This window comes from Salminus brasiliensis, chromosome 1 (assembly GCF_030463535.1).
Source record: "Salminus brasiliensis chromosome 1, fSalBra1.hap2, whole genome shotgun sequence".
NCBI lineage: Eukaryota > Metazoa > Chordata > Actinopteri > Characiformes > Bryconidae > Salminus > Salminus brasiliensis.
In genome coordinates, this window is record NC_132878.1 from 75,725,848 (window position 1) to 75,746,885 (window position 21,038).

The 21,038-nt window shown below is 41.4% G+C and overlaps 2 protein-coding genes across 2 annotated transcripts in view; both read left to right on the forward strand.

Moving 5' to 3' along the window:
- rpl21 (ribosomal protein L21) overlaps positions 1-21,038 on the forward strand; it is a 260,187-nt gene that overhangs the window by 76,903 nt on the left and 162,246 nt on the right. The window lies entirely within an intron of this gene.
- On the forward strand, positions 548-10,861 carry shisa2b (shisa family member 2b). Its single transcript, XM_072657713.1, has 2 exons — positions 548-972; positions 7,963-10,861. Exons 1-2 carry the CDS (start codon positions 669-671, stop codon positions 8,556-8,558), a joined length of 900 nt encoding a protein of 299 aa, XP_072513814.1. The 5' UTR covers positions 548-668; the 3' UTR covers positions 8,559-10,861.

Here is a 21,038-nt window from a genome sequence, read left to right on the forward strand (position 1 = left end):
GCTTCTTCAGGGCAGATGACACTTGAGGGGTGAGCAGAGTCAGAAACTACTGACATTTGCTGCAGCAGAGACTGAGTGAGACTTCTTCTCTGCAGTGTGAATGGAGGAGGTAATAAGCGCATGACATGGATTAGTGAAATAGGGGGAAGAAAGAAAACAACCCAACTTGCTTGTCTGGTTGAAAATAAAGGGATTTCGTGAGAAGCCATGCGAGGGATGGATTACATACGCAGTCAGTGTTGGTTTCGCCGTATCTCTGGGGAAGATATTTGAGAAGTGGAGGCTATTTTTCAGCGGACTCGTGGACTCAGAGCGCCTCGGATTTTTTATGATGTTTAATTTTGCCTGAGATCTCTAAACTTTCTAACAGGCGCATTAGAAGTTGAGACTTTTTCCCCAGGCCTTTTTTTATTAACATAAAAAAAATCAACTTACTTTTCATTCAAACTCAAAGGGAACCTGGTACACCTTTGACAAAACGGTTGCGCGCGCTGCTGGATCTGCCCAATTGAATTTCTCTCTCAAATGACATTTTTAAAGCTCTTGGCTCGCCTCCGCTCAGCAGCCCCTCTGCTTTTAATCTCATTTATTTACCACATTAGCCACTTGGCCGGCCTGAAAGGGACGCTTTTGTTGCACAGAGGGTCTCGCTGAGTGGTGTTGGCAGCATGCAGGGCAGGGGCTTCCCCGTGGCCCTGGCCGTGGCTTGGACACTCTTGACCAGTCTGAACGTGAAGGCGAGCGGAGAGTACTGCCACGGCTGGAGAGACCCCCAGGGCGTGTGGAGGGATGGCTTCCCGTGTCCGGAGCGCTTCGACGGGGCCGAGGCCATCATCTGCTGCGGCCAGTGCGAGCTGCGCTACTGCTGCTCCAGCACCGAGGCCCGGCTGGACCAGGGCAGCTGCGAGGACGAGCAGCAACCCGGCCAGGGAGCTGGACAAGGGGGCAAGGAGGACAAAAACACAGGCGCAGGTAAATGCTGAGGGACGGGTTGGCACTCAGGAATGGAGGCCACGAGGGCATTCTGTGGGTGAACCATCCAATCCAGCAGTGCTATGCTGCAGCTACATACCTAAGAAAGGGCTTCTGCAACTTCTGACTCAACTCAAAGATCCATCTCAATCCACACATAGCACCAAAAGGTGTTCCACTAGTGTTTCAGTACTGTAGAAATGGTTCTTGGAAAAGCCAAATGGCATCTCAAAGAACCATATGAAGGAACTAATGAATATATATTTTTAATGGTTCTAAAGATCATCAAAAAAGTTGTATCTATTGTTATAAGTTCAGAAGTAGATTTTAAGCAAAAATAAAAGCAACCATGACAACTCAAATAATCATCTGAATGATTAAACGAATCGTCTCTGTGATGGTAGAGTTGTTGAATAAATAAAAAGAAATGGTTCTGTACAGTACCAAAAAGGGTACTGAGAACCCATGTCCAGTTCTATAAAAAAAAGGTATGCTGCGTGTTTTGCGTGGTTAAATTGTTAATAGAACTGTTGAACAAATAAATAAATAAAAAGGATTCCACTAAAGAACATTTTGTCAAATTGTCAAACCCTTTTTGCTACTCCAAAAGTGTTCTATATAGCACTGATTTTGTTTTTTACTTTGGAATAACAGCCGAACCCTTTTTGGTGCTTTGTAGAACCTTTTTTTTAAGAGATGTATCTTTTATATTTAAAAAAAACAATTTGACAAGGTAATGGACCATCTATGCTTTCAAATAGAAGTGCTTTCATGTAGAAGTAGGCTCAGCTTTTTAAAAAAGTGTAAAGCTGTAGTGCAGGCATATAAGGCAGTGGCATGTGCCATATTATAGCCTAGAAATGGATTGTATAGCAGTGTAATGTTATACAGTAGTGACCTGTGCCATGTTTTAGTACTATCACATTATAGCAGTGCTGTCTGATAGTCTATTAATGGAGGATACAGCAGTGCTATTTTATACAGTAGTGCCATCTTACAGTATGGCACATATAAGTGAGTCATGTGCCACACTGTAGTATGCAGTTATGCAGGGTGCCATGTAGGCGTGGGCTGACCTGACATTGATATGATATGTTTTCAAGATACTATATATATATATATATATATATATATATATATATATATATATATATATAACTTATATATAGATATATATTGTATATGTATATTTTTTTGCAGTATTTAATTTTCTGAGGTTTCATAAGTTGGAAAACACTAAAAAGCTCCAAAAGTAACACATTTATAAATACTATCAAAAATTGATAAAAAAATATTTTCAGTGTTTCACATATTGCACTAGACTATATCCAATTATACAAGAGTAATTATGCTCTTAATAAGCTGTTGAGTTCTTTAAGAACTGAGGGTATTTGCAGTATACTCAGGAAGGTGTATTGTAACAGTGTACTCATATACTTGTGTGACATATAAAGTACTGTAGTGACATTACACTGCCCAGTCACTGAAGTGCTGTCTTGTAGCAGTGTCATATGCAACACCGCCATGTGCCATGACTTAACACACTGTCCTAGTACTCTAACACACTGTATCATACACTTCATACTACTTCTTACTACTTTACTTCACGAATACTTTCCCGCCACTTTATGATGTGGTTAACCATGATTGTTGACATGCCCAACAGACATTTATTCAGTTCAATCTCAATTTAGTTAATTAATTCCATTTGAAAAGATCTACTAAAATTGAATAACAGGCAGTCACAAATGGCAGTTTTAATGGAAAGAAAATAAAAGCAGTTCCTAATCACATTAAGTAGATCACTTTTTTAAGGCCGCATGATGGTTAAGTGTAGTTAAGCTGGATGTCACAGCTGCTGTTGGATTCATGGAACCCTGTAAAGCAAAGCGAGCCACTCAGTTCACAAATGGCAGATTGTTCCTGTGTGGGGTTATAAATAGCCCTGTTTGTTCTTGCGGTAATGTGCACGCTACCCTGACTGCTGCCGCTGCTACTCCTGCTGCTACTGCGATCACGCAGAAATCTCACACTGCAAACCCCCCTAACCACCACCACCACCTGAGGATCAGGTTTGGACTTGACCAGATCCCCACAGTCCCGGTGCTGAAGCCACAGTAATATAATACACCCCCTCCCCCATCCCCATTTGCATCAATTCCTAAATCCCCAAAACACATTTTTAGTGGAGTGCTTTAACAGTCCCAACTAAAATCTTGATCTCCCTGCGATCACCATACAAAAATGGCCGTCTGGTCTGGTGGTCTCGTGTTGGGCCTTATCGCAGTCTGGAGCCAACCAGGAGGGTTCACAAAAGACCTTGCATTCCTAAAAGCAGAGGTGCACCCACATCTACAGGCAGTGGACCGTGCCACAGCACACCACGGTTCACACCTATATGTTCAAACAGAGGGATTAACCTGTTACAAAGTCAGACAGAAGAAGAGGAAAGGGGTAAAACACTATAAAAACACACTTTATGTTGTTTAGTAAAGTCAAGTATCAGTAAGCAAAGGCCTTCCTCTCTTAGATACCTAAACTAGTTACAACAGCCTAGCAGAGTTTAAAGTGGAAAGAGTTAGGGTTATAACAGCCTTGAGGATTTTGACCTAGCAAGATAGCAAGGCTAACAGTAAAAAAGTAAGGTATCAGAAAGCAAACATCATAAAAACACTGGGGACAACTTATGTTTCTCAAAGGAATTAGAAGAAACAGTTCAAATCTAGCCCCATTTCAAGATTTAAGCCTACTTTTAAAATAACAAGCTAGCAAACTAGCAAGGCTGCTCAAAAATCTGTAAGAAAATAGCTATTAAAACACAGGGGGCACCTTATTTTTCTTAAAAGGATTAGCAAACACTGGAAATATCCCCCTCCAGATTTAAGCCTAGAACAACCTTGAGAAACCTAAGCTAGTAAAGGTCAGATATCTGTAAAAACAGGACTATAAAAGAGTGCACAGTGCTCACTCTTAGTTTCTTAAAAGGATTTATCTGCAAAAACGGGGCATATCCACCACCTCCAAATTCACCCCTATTTATAACAAGCTGTAAAAATTTGAGATCGCAAAGCTAGCGGGTCTAGCAATCCTAACAATGGTTGCAAGGGGATATGAGAAAGAAGTAACAGAAGACAGCTGCAGTCTGGCCTGGGACAGACCGTTGTTCAGGACTGCTGGTCCCATTTGAACAAAAATGTAACAGGTGTGCACTCGTGCAATGAGGCTATACCTTTTAAGGCGATACAAGTAGGCTAAGAACAGCAAAACTAACATCCTGTGTTACCAGGGAACATCAGTGTAAAAAGCCTGCTTTTCAGTTGGGTCACTGTTCAAGGTTACTGTCTTTTTGACTTATGCCAAAAGCTGCTGAATGAAGCGCATATACCAGAGACTGCAGACTTCAGCATCAACAACCAGTAATGTTTTCCATGTCTCCCATTGTTATGACTAGGCTTTACCTTAATACACCATGGATTAAGCTGACTGGAAAATGAGTAATTTCACTTGGGAGCAATACATCTATAGAGATCACTTTTAATATAACAAGTCTCCTATTGTTTTTCTTTTCACATTTATCATTTTTATATTTAGAAAGGTTCTGCGAGGAAACAGGACCTGGCCCCCATAAACTGCCACACGCAATCCCTATCTGCCAGCAAACCCCATGTGCACCACTCTGGGGTCAAATGTCCCTGCTTTACAGAATATCCCACTGTTTTGCTAATAAGCCCTGTAGGATGAACTCCATTCCCTCTAATGCCCACGTTCCAGTCTAAAACAGAGGCAGTAGATAGGGTTCTGTTAAGACTGCATATGCAGTGTTGATAGCATTAACTGTAAACGCTGTTTACATGTTATAATGGGTGATGTGCCTCTGCTAATTATACAGTGGGCCTTGTCACATATGTTGACACCTCAGTGAAATATTAAATTTACACAAATTTCCCCCATCCGCCAATGCAGCCAGGACATGTTTGGTGTCGGAGGTTTGCTTCTTTGCACTGGAGAAATGAAGCTAATATAGCTGACAATCAATGAAAGCTTAGAACCACATATTAGCGTTGTGCTAACTGCATGTCTTAATCATCGCACACTTACCCCAAACCACATCTAGTTGTTAAGTAACTCAACAGATACTGTATGACACACTGCTAGCTATAAAAATGAACAAACGTATGGACCACATCAAGAATGTTTTAGCCCAGTGTGGTGACCCTGGGAGTCCCCTTGCTCAACTTGTCAGCCAAGAGACGTGCTTTTTTAGTTAAAAAGTGAAATTCTGAGCTAACGTTGCTAACAAACACTAAGGGGACAAAAGTATTGGGACCCCCACTCATTCATTGTTTCTTCTGAAATCAAAAGTATTAAAAAAAGAGTGTATCCTGCTTTTGTTGGAGTAACTGTCTCTACTGTCCAGGGAAGCCTTTCTTCTAGATTTTGGAGCATTGCTGTGATTTGATTGCAACAAGAGCGTTCGTGAGGCAGGATGTTAAATAATCACCATCCCACCTCATCCCCAACTCATTCTGAAAGTATTGGATGGAGCGCCAAACATTATTTCAGAGGACACAGTTCCACTGCTCCACAGCTCAATGCTGGGAGGCTTTATACCCCTCTAGTCCAATGGTGCCAATAGGCTCATATTTATCTGCTCCTATTCTATTGGCTTTGCTTCTCTACAGGGACTAGACTAGCTTTGTGTGTGCGTTTCCACATCTGTCTCAGCAATGGGTGCAACTTACAGTAGCTGGATGCATTCCTTAGCAGGGATGTCCACAAACATTTGGACATAAAGTGTATATCGCTACAGTAAACGGCTGTTCCATGATTCAGCTCTGTGGAGAGTTTTATTTTTGTCTTTATAGACTATAGCAAGTCATACTGTGTTTTGTCTGTGCAACATGGGACTGGTGGCAGTCTTAAGTTACGTGTTGGCTAGCTGTGTTAGCCTAGCATCTCCTGAAGAAAGCGTCTGATATCAAACATGACTAACTGACTGCATCTGGCATCACTGATTTGTGTTAGCTTATTCATTAGATTTATTAGATTTCCTTTATTTATTAGATTTAACATTTCCTTTAAGGTGGTTTAATTTTTTTGAGAAGGTTAAGAGTCACCAAACATGGCTGTTCAGCTACACCCAAACACTTTGCACTGAAAATTGTCTGCTGCCACAAGACGTTTTTTAAAAAAGTCAAAAGCTCAATTTAGGAGCATTTCTGAAGGTATGTGTGGGATAACACGTGTGCAGACTGACACACACAGACAGCAAGGGCAGAGAGGTCACAGCTGCAGGTGGTGGATTAGAGCTGATCAAAACACTGTTAATAACAGCTAATGAGGGTCCAGGGCCCCCTGAGGCCGCATCAGCGGCACATCACTACACCCCACCTCCCCCTATTTCATTTCAGTGGGTTGTCTTACGTTGACTGGTGTGTGTTGTGTCCCCCTGATCTAAGGATCCAGCCAAACTTCAAAGCTGTGAAGTGTCACCAAATACTCTTGTCTCTTTATTCGGCAGGGTGGGACACAACTGTCCTTTCACACCTTCGCTCCGCTGCGTTGTTTCAGATTAGCAAGGTTTCAGGCTACATTCCACACACTTGCTTGTTGTCTGTATGGTCGTGAGGGCAACATCTATGCTCAGTAATGCAGGTTATATTTCAGTATTATTTTCACAGCAACAATTAAGAGACAATTGCAACAGGTGTAGAGTGACAATGAAAACATGATTGGAGCTAATGTGTTGGCAGAGTAAAAACAGAAGCATAGCAACTTTCCCAGGAAGCTATGAACCCACCTCAGTCTAAGAGTCTATATGCGGCGTGCACTATAATTTATTACTCTCTTAGATGTAGAAATTACACAGACATTTTAAAGTATCTACTTTAATGCTAATGCTAAATAATAGGTGTTAAGATTAAAGGGAAATTTCACAGATTGTTGAAAGAATTATCATGAATAAATCATTTAGATGCAAACGTTTTACTGGTTTAACTGGTATTGTAGCACAAAAGTAATTCTTCATCATTCCAAAGAAACACAGTTCCACTGCTCCACAGCTCAATGCTGGCGGGGCTTTATACCCCATCTAGCCCACATCTGGCATTAGTCATGGTGCCAATAGGCTCATGTTTTTCTGTTACAGATAGTCCTATTTAATTGGCAGTACTTCTCTACATGGACTAGACCAGCTGTGACTGCTAGACCTGCTAGACCTTCATTAGAAGGGGTGTCCACAAACATTTGGACATATAGTGTACATGCAGGGCATTGTAGAGCACAATAGTCCCCCAAAAAAACCCTTTGTTTCGTTTTTTGTTTTAAAATGTATTATTGTATTTAAATTGTGTTGAAAAAAATGTTAATCACGACCAAACTGGTCTTCATCTGACATCATCAGCTCCTATTATCTATTACTTCACGTTGACTAAGTATCATCAAATATTTGAATTGAATTTTCAGAATAGTTGCAGAAAAAGGACAATTAAAGTCTTTGTTAATACTAAATATGATAAATATTATATTTTTGAGGTTTAAAAAGTTGGAACCTTTCAAAATATATCCAGTCAAATCTCTGACAAATGATTATTCACTTCATTTTACACATCAGTCTACCAGGATGGTTGATCGGTATTGTACTTAAATCCAAAATATGATCAGAAAAGCATTTGGAGACATATTGTCATGTAATTTGTAACATGTGCTTTCCATTCTCAGGTTAATGTGAGCCCTGCATTCACACCACTGAAATGATAATACTGAATTGTTAAAAGTAATAAATTAATTCTAGTAAAGATTATTTTCTCCTTTCTTTAGGGTCATATTTTATAAGATAAATGTCATCTTTCATTATTTTTAATAAGTGAACAGGGTGTAGAAATAGCACAATAAACACAGACCTTTTTGAGTTGTTACTTTAGAAAGTTAACTGGGTGTATGTGTGAACACACAAAGTCACTGTTTTTTTTTCTCTCTGTCTCCCCACAGTGCCCATCTACGTGCCCTTCCTGATTGTGGGCTCCGTCTTCGTGGCGTTCGTCTTGATTGGCTCAGTGATAGCCGTATGCTGCTGCCGTTGCCTGCGACCCAAGCAGGAGCTGACATCCGGCTCCGGAGGTTCAGGGGGCGGGTCTGGGGGTCGTCTCTTGGAGACCATCCCTATGATGGCTGGCACGTCTCGCGGGTCCTCCTCTCGCCAGTCCAGTACGGCCACGTCCTCTAGCTCCTCTGCCCCGCCCGCCGGCTCCATGGCCCCACCCATCATCCCTCGCCCTGGCCCCGCCCCCATGCTGCGGGCGCAGGCCTCCTGCTGCCTGCCCCCAGATGCCAGTGTTTATGTCAACATGCCCACCAACTTCTCTGTCCTCAACTGCCAGCAGGCCACCCAGATCCTGCCCCATCAGGGGCAGTTCCTTCACCCGCAGTACATCGGCTACGCTCACCCTGTTTCTCCAGCCCCAGCCTTTCTGGACCCAACACAGGGAGCCTACAGGCCTCTCCAGTCTCCCTTCCCACCTCCCACCAGTGTGGCCAGCGTGACCAGTGTGATCAGTGAGCAAAAGCACCCACCCGTGACTGTGTGAAAGCTCACTGCGGGCCGTGTGTGGGCCATTTGTATGGGACACTTGTCCATTTGTATGTGTTCAGACAATGGAAGCTGTGCAGCGAGGTCAGCTGAATCACTGGGGAAGCCGAATTGGAGTCATATGAGGGACACACAAACAAGCACGGGTCCATTAGAGACCTTCCCATGGTGGATCATGTGTGTGCAGCCAGTCGAGGTCAATTTGTTGTGTATCTGTGTGTGTGTGTGTTTCAGGGTTTCTATGCCAACACAGTAGCCCTCAGGGCTGCATAACGAATGAACTCACATCACTATAGAGAAAATGCCAAGGAGAAAGATGAAAAAATGGAGGTCAGTTTGAATGTGTGACACTGAATATGGACACTCATTTCCCTGCACAGCACACGCCAAGGACGAAGCAGTAATGAATGGAGGTCAGCTGGTGTGCTGTGTGTTCCTGACAACGGCAGCTCTCAAGCCTGGACACTGAATGCACTCGTATCACTATACAGGACATACCAAGGAGAATGTTTTAACAAATGGAGGTTGTTTTTTTTTTAGTGTGGCTGTGTGTTTCAGGGTTTCTACGACTACACAGCGGCCCTCAAGCCAGGAGACAGTGGGCGCTCATATCACTATGCAGCACACAGCAATGAAAAAAAATCTCAATGTATGTGTGTGTGTGTCTGTGTGTATGTGTATGTGGCTGTGGCTTCCGTAACACAGCCCAAAACCCAGGACACTGAATGCGCTCAGTGCACCAAGGAGATAGTTCTAATGAATGAAGGTCAGTTTGTCTATCCACGCTCAGAACATTTGTGTTCTAAAAAGAGGGTTCTTTAAGAGTTGTTTAGTAAAGGCAATAGTTCTGTATACGGCTACGACAACTCAAAGAACAATTTAAAGCTTTAATTGAATAAGATATTTCTTTATAGAACCTTTTAAAATGGTTCTGTGTGGCACCCAAAAAAGTTTTTTACAATCGTCAAAGAACCTTTTCCAGTACTGTATAGAAGTAGAGTTTATCATTGCAACTGTTGTCAGGTTGGATGGACTTTACAGAACACTGGCAAACACTCCCATAACTGTGGACTGGAATGATACAAGCTAAACACCAAGATGTATGGTTTAACGTCAAGAACATGGCCAAAAGAAAAGCAATGTTATTACATGTTATACCACAGTTAGTTCCGATCCCGCAATGTGATTGGCTGAGAAAATGTTCGTGCACCAGTCCCAATATCTCATGTTATAGCAATCAAGTTATAGCACTTCCTCTCGTGTATTATTAGTTTTATTCATTTCCTAAGCTCAAAGTTGCTTTACAAAATAACCATGACACATATTGAGAGAAAATCATTTGGAAAAAGAGACAAAATTGAATATGAGGCATCCTAGATTTTATTTTATTATATTAATTTTAATACATTCCCAATGTTCTGTATGATCATCACTGGTCGATTTTTATTTTTCCACATTAATTGAACACAGCAGCTGCTTTTTACATTGTGTGAGCATTTCATGATGAATGAACCCACATAAATGCTCCAAAATCACTTGGAATAAAGTGTCTTTACATAAACTTACATTCAATGCTAAGAACTTCTCCTGAGAAGTTACCATTTTGGAGATGAGATGTTTTTTTTCGCAGTGCAATTGAGCTAATGTTATCGTGGTGGCAAATTAATTTTCATTTCCAGTTTGCTAGTTTCGATAATCTACAGCAACGCAGTCCAGCTGGATAGCACAGCATTTGAAACAGTAAACGCAACATTAGAGATTCAGCACACTTAATCAGGAGAAAGGATTTCATTGATCTTTTATTATGAAACATTTGGGATGAGGTGGGGTGGGGAGGTGATCATCCAACATTCTGACCTCTGTATCGTTCTTGTCACTGAATGCAATAAAATCCTCACAGCAATGCTCCAAATTCTAGTAGAAAGCCTTTTTAAGACAGTAGAAACAGATACTCCAAAAAAGCAGCTTTTTTTAACATCCTTGATTTCAGAAGAACAAAAAATGAATGTGCAGGTGTCCCAATACTTTTGTCCACATTGTGTATTTTGGCATTACCTGAGTTGTGGCCTACGGTTTTACCTTAGGTTGTATGGGAGTTTAGACACCATTTTGTAAAGCTTGTCCGACTCCACAACAGTTGCTATGAAAGAAGGCATCAGTGGGCGGAGCATGAATAGATCAATTAGACAATGTGTAACGTGTATCCATGTGTTCTATGGTTTGTGTGACAACACAGCCCTCTCGCAATGGGCGCTGAATGTTCCTACATCACTACCCAGCACACACAACCCAGCCAGCTGAAAGCCCTAATAAACAGTTAAAAGATCTCGGCCTGTATGTTTCTGTACACACACACACACACTCTGCACTCTGCAGAACAAGTGTGTGCGGTATTGTTGGTAAAGCACTGTGTGAGCCTGCAGATGATTGGCATTGTATTGAATGTAGCGTGAGTGTGTCTATACATGTAGAGTGTGTTTGTGCAGTCTCCACACATGTGTGTCGAACACAGTATGTTGTGTTTTGCAGGCATGTGACAGTGTGTGTGTGTTGAGCACTATATGTAGTGTGTAATGGCAATCACAGGTGGTGTGTATGATGTGTGTGTGTGTGTGTGATGTGAAAAGCAGCCCAGGCTCCCTGTTGGACGCTTAAACTCTAATGAAGTGAGCACAACACACAGACTGTGACGCTCCACCCCCTGTCCACTGGCCTGAGTGGAAAACACACACACACACACACACACTCACTCACACACTCATGCTCGCATGCCAAGCAGCTCACTCAACGGAAACACACTAAACACACTCTCTGCCAGTGCCAAGGAACCCTCTTAGAAATATACAAATGTATAAAAGGAACCGACTTTAATGTGCTTGACAAAGGGACGTGTGAGAGTCAGGGTGTGTATTTATATATATATATGTGTGTGTGTGTGTGTGTGTGTGTGTGTGTGTGTGTGTCAAAGCACCTCAGTGTAGCTGTGATCGGCAGTCTTCTGAAGGCAGCTGACTTCATTATGCAGTAAAAACTGTCTGCCAACTGTTCCCCCTCACTAAGTCTTTCTTGTGAAAGAGGTGTGTGTGTGTGTGTGTGTGTGTGTGTGTGCACGTGTGTGTGCTGTTAGCATAAGGTACATTGGATTGGTACCAGAAGGTTCCAGCGTATTTCATTTGGAGTGGCTTTCTTTCAGCACACTCAGAAGGATGGTGGTGCTGCGGTGAGGAGGTGAAACGCTTGTGAAAGAAGCCCCCATGTTATGCCATAAAACCACACTCCTCCACCTGTAACAGCAGACTCTTACCTGAGGAGAAGCTCCACGGGCACGTGTTTGGTGTCTGAAGTTAGTTTTACACTGGAGCTACAAGGCTAATGTAGCTAACAAGTAATAAAAGCCTCTGCCACAACAATTAGCATAATTAGCATTGTGTAAACCACATGACACACTTACCTCAAGTCATATGGACTCGTGATCAAATCTCACCTGCACTTTCTCACACTGTGACACACTGTTGTCCAGTGGCAGAGTGTAAATGGGCCTTTGCAGTCATGTGTGTTAGTACGTGAAAGGTCACGGATGCGCCATGTTGGGGGTATTGTTGCAGTGGGCGTTCTTTTGTAATATGTGGGAGCCTTCAAAGCAATAAAACAGGAGAAGCAGAGGCAACATGGGAGAATACTATAGCGCAGGGCTGCTCAATCCTGGTCCTGGAGATTTACCACCCTGAAGAGTTCAGATCCAACACAGTTGACTTTAATGTTCAGTTACTCCTGAAGGCCTTCATTATCTGGATCAGGTGTGTTAGATTCAGGGTGGAGCTCAACTGTAGTAGATCTCCAGGACCGGGATTGAACAGCCCTGCTGTAGAGGGACAAACTCAGCAAGGATGACAGGAACTCTTACTTGGATAAACTGTGATCTTTTAACAACACTGATCCAAAGACCTGAGCGCTAAAACCGGAACGCTATTATTGCTGCCTTCAACTTCGTACTATAGGTCGCTGAAGCTCAAGGACATTTCATGGGTGAAGGATTGTCGTGCTTAGCATAGCAGCCTTCATTTGCATTTCCAATTTTTTTCCCATTAAAGTAAAGCGGAAAGTGGACTGCAGGGCATTTTACAGTCTTAACAAGACCAGCTGATTCTGCTGCCCTGTTTGGGTGTCTGTTATTAGCGAGGCTAATCCAAAGTAACGCATGGATGTAGCATTAAAGTTAGCTACTATAGATGTCAGAGAACACAGCAAAACGGGCAAGATAATCCTACTACTTCACCTATGGCAGGAAGCAGAGTTAAAAGTAAATGATCCAAGTTGATTACAGAACAGCCTTGATGCAGAAAACTCGCGCTCAAAACTCAAAATGAACTTCACTCTTATGTCATCTGTCAATGAGCAATGTTAGATAAGGTTGTTACCTCAGCCTTGTAAAATTACTGAACATTGGCTGATCATTGGCTTAATTAACGTTGTAGTGCTGCTAAGCACCTAAATATATCATCAACAAATGTCCCAACATTTTTTTTCAGAAAAACAGAAAAACAAAATCCTAGACATCAGTTAGACCATTAGTATGGGCCCACCTCTATGACACTAATGTCTGCTAGTGCCCCTATTGAATAACCAGCATTAAGAGAACTGGGCTGTTCTAGATTAAAACCGTGAACATTTAAAACATTTAAAAATATTACAATATTGTTTGAAACTTGTAGCAGACATAAACATATATATTAATATATTAATATGCAGTAGTTTTGCATTGACTTAATAAAGGGTCCTGGCACAGAGCTGCCACCATTTCAAACAAATGACTGAAACCATGTTAGACTACAGCTTGTACTCAGTCAGTGACCTAACTAGAACTTCAAGAAGCGTAGAGTGATGTTTTTACTCATGAATTGGTACCATACATTAGAATTAGATTGGTAAATTATACAGGTAATTAAACTGATGTGTAAGAGCTTCAGTCAAGCTCAAGTCTTAACAAATACAAGACCTCGCTTGGCTGTATCTTCTGTCTTGATATGGGAAAAGTTGGAGTTGAACCTGTTCATTCATTAAAACATTAAGATTATCATATATAACTGATAATATATCATATATAACTAAAAATTAAGATATATAACTGAGCTTAAATAAGTTTTTTTAAAGAAGTTTTTTGGCTTAGTAATATTGTTAATTCCCAGATGGCACTTTTTTATTTTTTTTAGTTCTTTGAGGGTGTAGAATGGTTTAATGTTCCCCTGTACTTCGATCTATAAAATTGACTAAAGAACACCACATGCCTAATAGCAAATAGCTGCCAACTTTTTTTTAAGGCTTTGTTGAACAGTCTGTAGTACAGTGTCAGAAACCACATAAGCGGGTCTATCTGAGATTAGTTAACAGCTTGATGTGGCTTGAGACGAGTTGGCGAGGACTTTGGTGAGGAATGCAGTTTGCACAATGCTAAACGGCTATTGCATTATGTATACATTTTGTCTGTACATTTGTTTTTGGGATTACTTAACAATAACTTTGTCAGGTCTCTGAAAACATTCAGGCATGGAGTTTGCAGAATTGCTAAGTACTCTACATACGCTTCCATTTCATTAGACATGTCTTGGCCGATGGATTACTGTTGGGGTAAGGAGAGAAGTTTTATTAAACTATTCCACTGAAGCTAAAGGAAGACGAGCCGATCCCAGTTAAACTGTCCTTCAGTAGGCTCAGCTCCGTGGCTGTGCCTGTGTACAATGTGCGAGTGTTTACTGTGTGCTGAATATGTCCCATGTTTCCGTTTCATATGAAACCTATTAATTATAATAAATTGTTGAGAGTGTGTGAGGTGTCAGTGAGTTGTTTATGTGCTGTGCTGATTTCCCCTGTCAGCAACATGTGCTCCAGTTCCACATGAAGACGTGTGAGGTGTGTTTAAATTACTGCCCCTGCTATATTAAACTGGAGGGCCTCTGTTAGGCACACACACACACACACACACACACACACACACTCCTCAGCTGATTTCAGATCAGTTTGCACTGCATCAGTGGAATACAGTGGGCACAGCACTAAACTGGAGGCTGGGCTTGGTTTCCTCAGTGGCATGTCCTGCAAGTCTGCGTATATGTACAGTACCAAACATTTTTTTCCAAATACAGCTCTTTAATGTCTAAAACGGGGATGCATTTAAACCGGTTTAAATTTAAGTAGGTTTACTTAATTATTTGTTTGTTTGTTTACCCAATTTTCACCCCAATTTTAGTCATTTCCAGTGTCTTCCCAGTAACTTGGCCTCTTCCCACCACAATGCCTTCAGTGCTAGGGGTAAAAGTCAGCATGTGCTTTCTCTGTGACACATGAAGCCAGCCTCTACATCTTCTCAAACTGCCACTAATCCAAATGTTATTGGACAGCTGAACGCGCTTGGAGGAGAACACTAACTGCCAGTTGTGTTACGTCAGCTACAGCCCTTTCCCATGCTGTTTGTGTTTGTTTTGCTGTGTCTCAAACCACACACTTCTCTGGGTGCCAGAATACAGTCACAGCCAGTTACATTTGGGCTAGTTTTGGGTCAAAATAGAAATACTGTACTTTTCGCATTGTAGGTTGCCTGTGGTGCCACAGAAGTACGGCCCAGAATTCAAATGCTGCTACCGTTGGATATAACAATACAGTTACTGTCACACCTAATGCCCTAAGTGTCTTAAATGGCCCAGAATGGTCTTCTGTCTGGATACTACAACTGCGGCTAAAATTAAAACAACACATTTTTCTTCTCTTGGTAATTTTGAGACAACTCTGAAGTGGCCATGGAAGCAAATACAGGGATAGTATGTGAGATGAAGTTGAATCTTTGTTGAATCTAAGAATACAGCAGTGTAGTTTGTGGTAGTAGTTTATTGTCTCATCTGTTTTTTTGGCCAATTAATAACGCAATAAGAACAGACCTGTGAATACCACACAAACATACACAAAGCCTTGACTCTTTGTGCAATCAAGCTAAGCTAAGTGACTACAGAGTTAGTAATACCACACACACACACACACACATTTCGTAGCCACTTAGCTTAGCCTGATTGTAAAAAGAGCCAAATCTGTTTTGTTCAGGGTGTGAAACCTGACGCTGAAATGTACAGTCCCATAGCCGACTTCTTATAGGCATGATCTGCCTGAGCTGGCTCCAAGCTACATTTACATCTTGCACTAATGCACAATTTCTTTTTAAAACAGTGGTAAATGAGTTTATACCATCACCATGGTATTTACCATGGTATCTTGGGCCTAACACATACACTTTAGGGCCTGCACAATATATCTCTTGACCGATAAAATCAGTGGTGTTCAGCCACCTCATCGACCAGGGAGCATCTAGGGGTTAGGTGACTTGCTCAAGGGCACCTTGACCATGGATGCTGGTCCTGGGGTTCGAACCAGCAACCTTGACTTGTTGTGTATTTTTCTGATAGTTGGGACACTTATTAATGCAGTGCTTTACTGAGTAATATAGCTGTTGGGCTCCGTTTTGCATAAAAAAAAATACTTTCATACGGGTTTAGACCCTACATACACTCACAAAGTCAGTCCTTACACACATGCACACACACACACACACACACACACACCTAGCAGACTCTTTCTCTAACCGTTCCCCCACAGGCAATGAATTTTGAATGAGCCACTCAGGATAACACGATAACAGAAAGCCACAATAATTGCGGTCAGTTAAGCCTGCCCGTTTCCTGAAAGTGGAGGGTGTATTCTTGGCATGTTTCTATGGAAACCCAGAAGTGGGGGGGCGTTTGAGGACCCGTTGGATGGAGTTGAAATGGATCCGTGAGGCTCCTGCTGAGGTGGAACGGGGCGGTGGGGAATGGATTCTCCATTTCGGAGGCGCTGGAGCTGGACAGAGCTGGGACCGGTCCAGCAAGCTGGGCGTGGGCTTCCCAGCACTGAGTGATGGGGGACAGGACTAGGGAACAGGATTATCAACACACACACGCACGCACACACACACACACACACACACACACACAGGGTTCGCGCAGTTAACACAGGGTTACACATCTTCAAAAAGTTAAAAGGAAAATTTACAATTTTGTAAATTATTTTGGTCTGTGTCACAAACGCTGTTATTACATAATGTAAAATAAGTTATGAGGTTTTGATTCAGATCAAAATTAGAGCACCACTGTTATGCTGTTGAGAGACACTTTCACTACAGCGGCTCTAAAACATGAAGTTAGTGGTTTCTAAAATGCTACCATCCTTCACCCTTTTGGAAATCAGTCAAATTGTGATAGTTTTGCACTCTGCAACAACTGACTGGTGTGCTCGCTTATTTACATGTGCAGCAAACCCTGTCATGTGGCCTCTGTGACGTCCTGGGCAGAGTTCATTGCAATCCAGAGGTGCTCATAATATTCTGATATGACTGTGTATATCCCATATATATTAAATTTGTATGGAAGTGTCTATATGTAATGTTATAACCTACATATATTGTATATAAGTATAATATATATTCATTATCTATTTATATAAATGTATCTATAATGTCATGTCAACCTATATGTATTATTTATGTATATGTTGATATTTACATGTAATAATATAACCCAATGACTGTAAATAAAAAATGTTTTCTACAGCCATGTATATAACCCATTTGTATTATATATGTAATAACAAAGCCCATATGTATTATGTATGTCACCATATGTTTTTAGTATGTTTTGTTGGTCCAGGAAATAAGACCTGCCTTTTTCTTGTTACTTAAAAGAAAAAAAACTTTGGAAAACAAAAAACATTGAAAAACAAATAAACACATACACACATACGCACTGATCCTATATGAATGTTCCAATTCAAACAATACCAACACAATCATCATAATTCAAAAACATCCGTCAACCTATGCTCATAATTCATCCATTATGCAAGCACAGAGGTGAACTGGGTGGTCTTCTCTCTAATTTCTCTCTCTCTCCACACACACACACACACACACACACACACACACATTCATAACTCACACACTAGCAGTCTCTGAGCGTGCAGATGTATGGTGTGTTTTTTGGACAGTGTGCAAACTCAAAGCATCCCACTGAGCCTAAATCAAGGTTAAGATCTACACATGCTCCAAATGTGTTAGTCATATCCCTGCTTTCCTCTCCGTAATCTAATGTCAACACCTCACCTTCGGTCCACTTCCTGACCCACGTCTCTACAGCCACTCCGAGCAGCACTTCAGAAGAGCCGGAGGGGAAAGAGAGCACAGGCCAGTCGGCTCAAGAGCACCAGCAGTGAAGAGGTGAATCACATCGGTAAAAAAATAACACCCTGCCCCCAAACTCCTCACCCCAAATGTGCTTTTGGTGTCGGATGTTTAAAAAATCCTGGATAGCCTTTACTGTTCCTGGTCAGGGTTCCGGTGGGTACCACACACAACCAATCACTCACACACTCACATCATCACATGTAGATACTTATATATACATAAATAATACATATAGGTTAGATCATGACATTATAGATAGATTTATATACATAGATAATAAATATAGGATATATTACTAATAATATTATATATTATACTTATATACAATATATATGGGTTATAATACTACATACAGACACTTACATACAAATTTAATATATACCCATACCTATATGTATACCTATAGATGAAGGAATTTGGAGTACCTGTAAAAGACCATGTTGGTGTTCAATGAATTCATATCAAAGTAAATCATTACGTAGTTCTGAAACTTGAAGTGTGTAATCTGATCAAACTGAAGCTGATGACTAAACCCTTTATTTATGGACAGACAGCAACTACAGTAATTACTAGGATGCTCATGTGAACAGAAGCCGATACAGAACTAAAAATTGCCCCAGGTATGGGTGGGTGCGTGTGTGTGGTACCATGTGATGGACCCAGTGATTCTGGACCCACCACGACCCTGACCGGAAAGAAGCAGATAAAAGGATGAAAAATGCATTTTTTTTAAATGCTCCCTATATTTCTAAAGATATACTACTGCTCTACATAAGGGGAATTATTCATTTAGCGTTCTTAAATTGTTCATTTCTTAAAGTTGTTTTTTTTAAATCCCTGATCACGACTCTGTAATTTTATTATGCTATGCAACATGACGACCACCCTCAATACACTACCAAATTATAACTACACTGAAAACCAGGGCACAAGCTAAACACGTCTCTACGGCACTGTTTTTGCCAATCTATTCCGAGGATTCCGGATCTCATCTCATTAGGAAATTACTGTAAGTACAACATTTTTCCTCACAGGCCAGAATGGCTTTCTGCAGACAGAGTAACCTCAGTCCCTCCATCCTCTCACTACTCTGTAACTGTTCTTGGCGTGTTGAGTGCGTTTAACAAGACTATTAGTGTCAACAGTGACAGACAAAGTTAGTGTTAATGCGGCAGATTGAGTGTACGGAGAAGCACGAAATCAGTGTTTCAGAAAACTGGAGACACCTCCAGTTTATTGGAAAGAACCAGGCTGAGAGGAAGAGCTATGGAGCTGGTGACCTGTCACCTACGGCCTACCACAGCAACCACTGACCCCAGAAAGAGAGAGAGAGAGAGAGAGAGAGAGAGAGAGAGAGAGAGAGAAAAGAGAGAGAAGAGAAAGGGAAACTAAGAGAGTAAGAAAGGTGGAGATAAAGACAAGAGTAAAGATAAGTGAAAAAGAGAAAAACAGAAAAACTAAGTAAAAGAGGAGGAAAAAAAAGAAGCAAGGAAAAAAGTGAAGAGACTAGAAAAAAAAGTAAAGTGAAGAATGATGAAAAAAAAATTAAGAGAAAATGAGAGAAATAAAAAATGATGAGAAGAGGAGAAAAGGAGACAGAAAAAAAGAAAAGTGAAAAGAAAAAAGAAGACAAAAGGAGAAAAAAGGGAGAAACATTTTGGTGAAGAGAAGTGAAAAGAAGAAAAAAAAGGAAAAAAGTAAAGAAAAAAAGAAGAGAAAAAGTATAAAAGAAAAAAAGTGACAAAAGGAGAAAAAAACAATAGAAGAAAAAAGTTAAGAAAATGAAGTAAAGAAAAGAAGAACAAAGATGAGAACAGGAGAGGAGAGAAACGTGAGGAAAAGGAAAAAAAGAAAAGTTAAGAGAAGCAAAGAGACAAAGAGAAAGAGAACGAGAGAGAGAGAGAGAGAGAGAGAGAGAGAGAGAGTATGAGAAGAGAAAATGAGAAAAAAGACAAAAGGAAAAGAGAAAGAAGAGATGAAGAAAAAGGAGCAGAGAAGAGAAAAAAGAGACAATAACAATAAAAGAAGAGAAGAAAAAAGAAAATAGGGAAAAAGTGATGAGAAGACGAGAGAAAAAAGAAGGAAAGGGAAAAGAAGAAGAGAAAAAAGTGATAAGAGAAAAGGAAAGAGAATCTGTGTATGAGTGTGTGTGTGTGTGGTGGAGGCTTCAGTGTTCAGTGTGTTTGGGGAGGGGCAGCAGCGGGGGGTTCTGCTTCAGTGCCATCTCTTTCTGTGTGCTTTGGCAGTACGTTTGGGGGAGGTGTGTGTGTGTGTGTGTCGTGTCGACTGATAGAGAAGACTGAAGTACAGTTCCGCATCTGTCAGCCTCATGCATGATCTTGCTTTCTCTCGCTCACACACACACCTCGGCAGTGAGAAAGGAATTCCTCCAGAGTGCGTGTTTGAAGTTTATTTTAGAGTGCTCCCTGCATCACACCAGCGATGACGGACAGGCTAAACTCCAAGCTCAACAGACAGATGACACACAAACACACACACACACAAACTTATAGCTTCTCTCACACAGGCACACAGTATCCATTACCACAGACCCCTCCCTCCCCGCCCTCACACACACACCTTTTGAAAAAAGTGATGGATTGAATCCTCTTCATTTGAATGTGTGCATTATTTCCATATGACTAAAATATGTCACATGAACAGTTATTATTAACACAGAAACAAAAAGACACTCGCTGTGTTGACATGACTGCATCACACTTCCTCAAATTCCTGCAGATTTGGCAGGAGCTCATTCGTGTTGCAAATCTGCCATTCTACCACATCCCAAAAGTGTGCTATTGGATTCTGGAAAAGTCACTGAGGAACACTGAACCTGCCGTGAGCCTAGTCTGGGATGACCATTGCTTTGTGACATGCTGCATTATCGTGCTGGAAGCAGCCGTAAGAAGAAGGTAAACGGTGATCGTGAAGGCATGCACATGCTCAGCATCATTACTCAAACAGGCTGTAGCATTTGAGCGATGATTGATTGGTATTAACAGACCCAAAGTGAGTCAAGAAAACATTCCCTGCATCATTACACCATCTCCACCAGCCTGGACTGTTGACACAAGGCAGACTGGGCCCATGGTTTCATGCTGTTGGTGTCAAATTCGGTCCCTGCCATCTGTGTGCCTCAGCAGAAATGCAGATTTATCGGACCAGGCTACAGTTTTTTACTGACTGGTTTTAATGAGCCCGTGCCCACTGCAGCCT

Coding starts and splice junctions, on each gene's coding strand:
- shisa2b (XM_072657713.1), top strand. CDS start 669: ATGCAGGGCAGGGGCTTCCCCGTGGCCCTGGCCGTGGCTTGGACACTC. Junction 973..7,962: donor GGACAAAAACACAGGCGCAG/GTAAATGCTGAG, acceptor GTCTCCCCACAG/TGCCCATCTACGTGCCCTTC.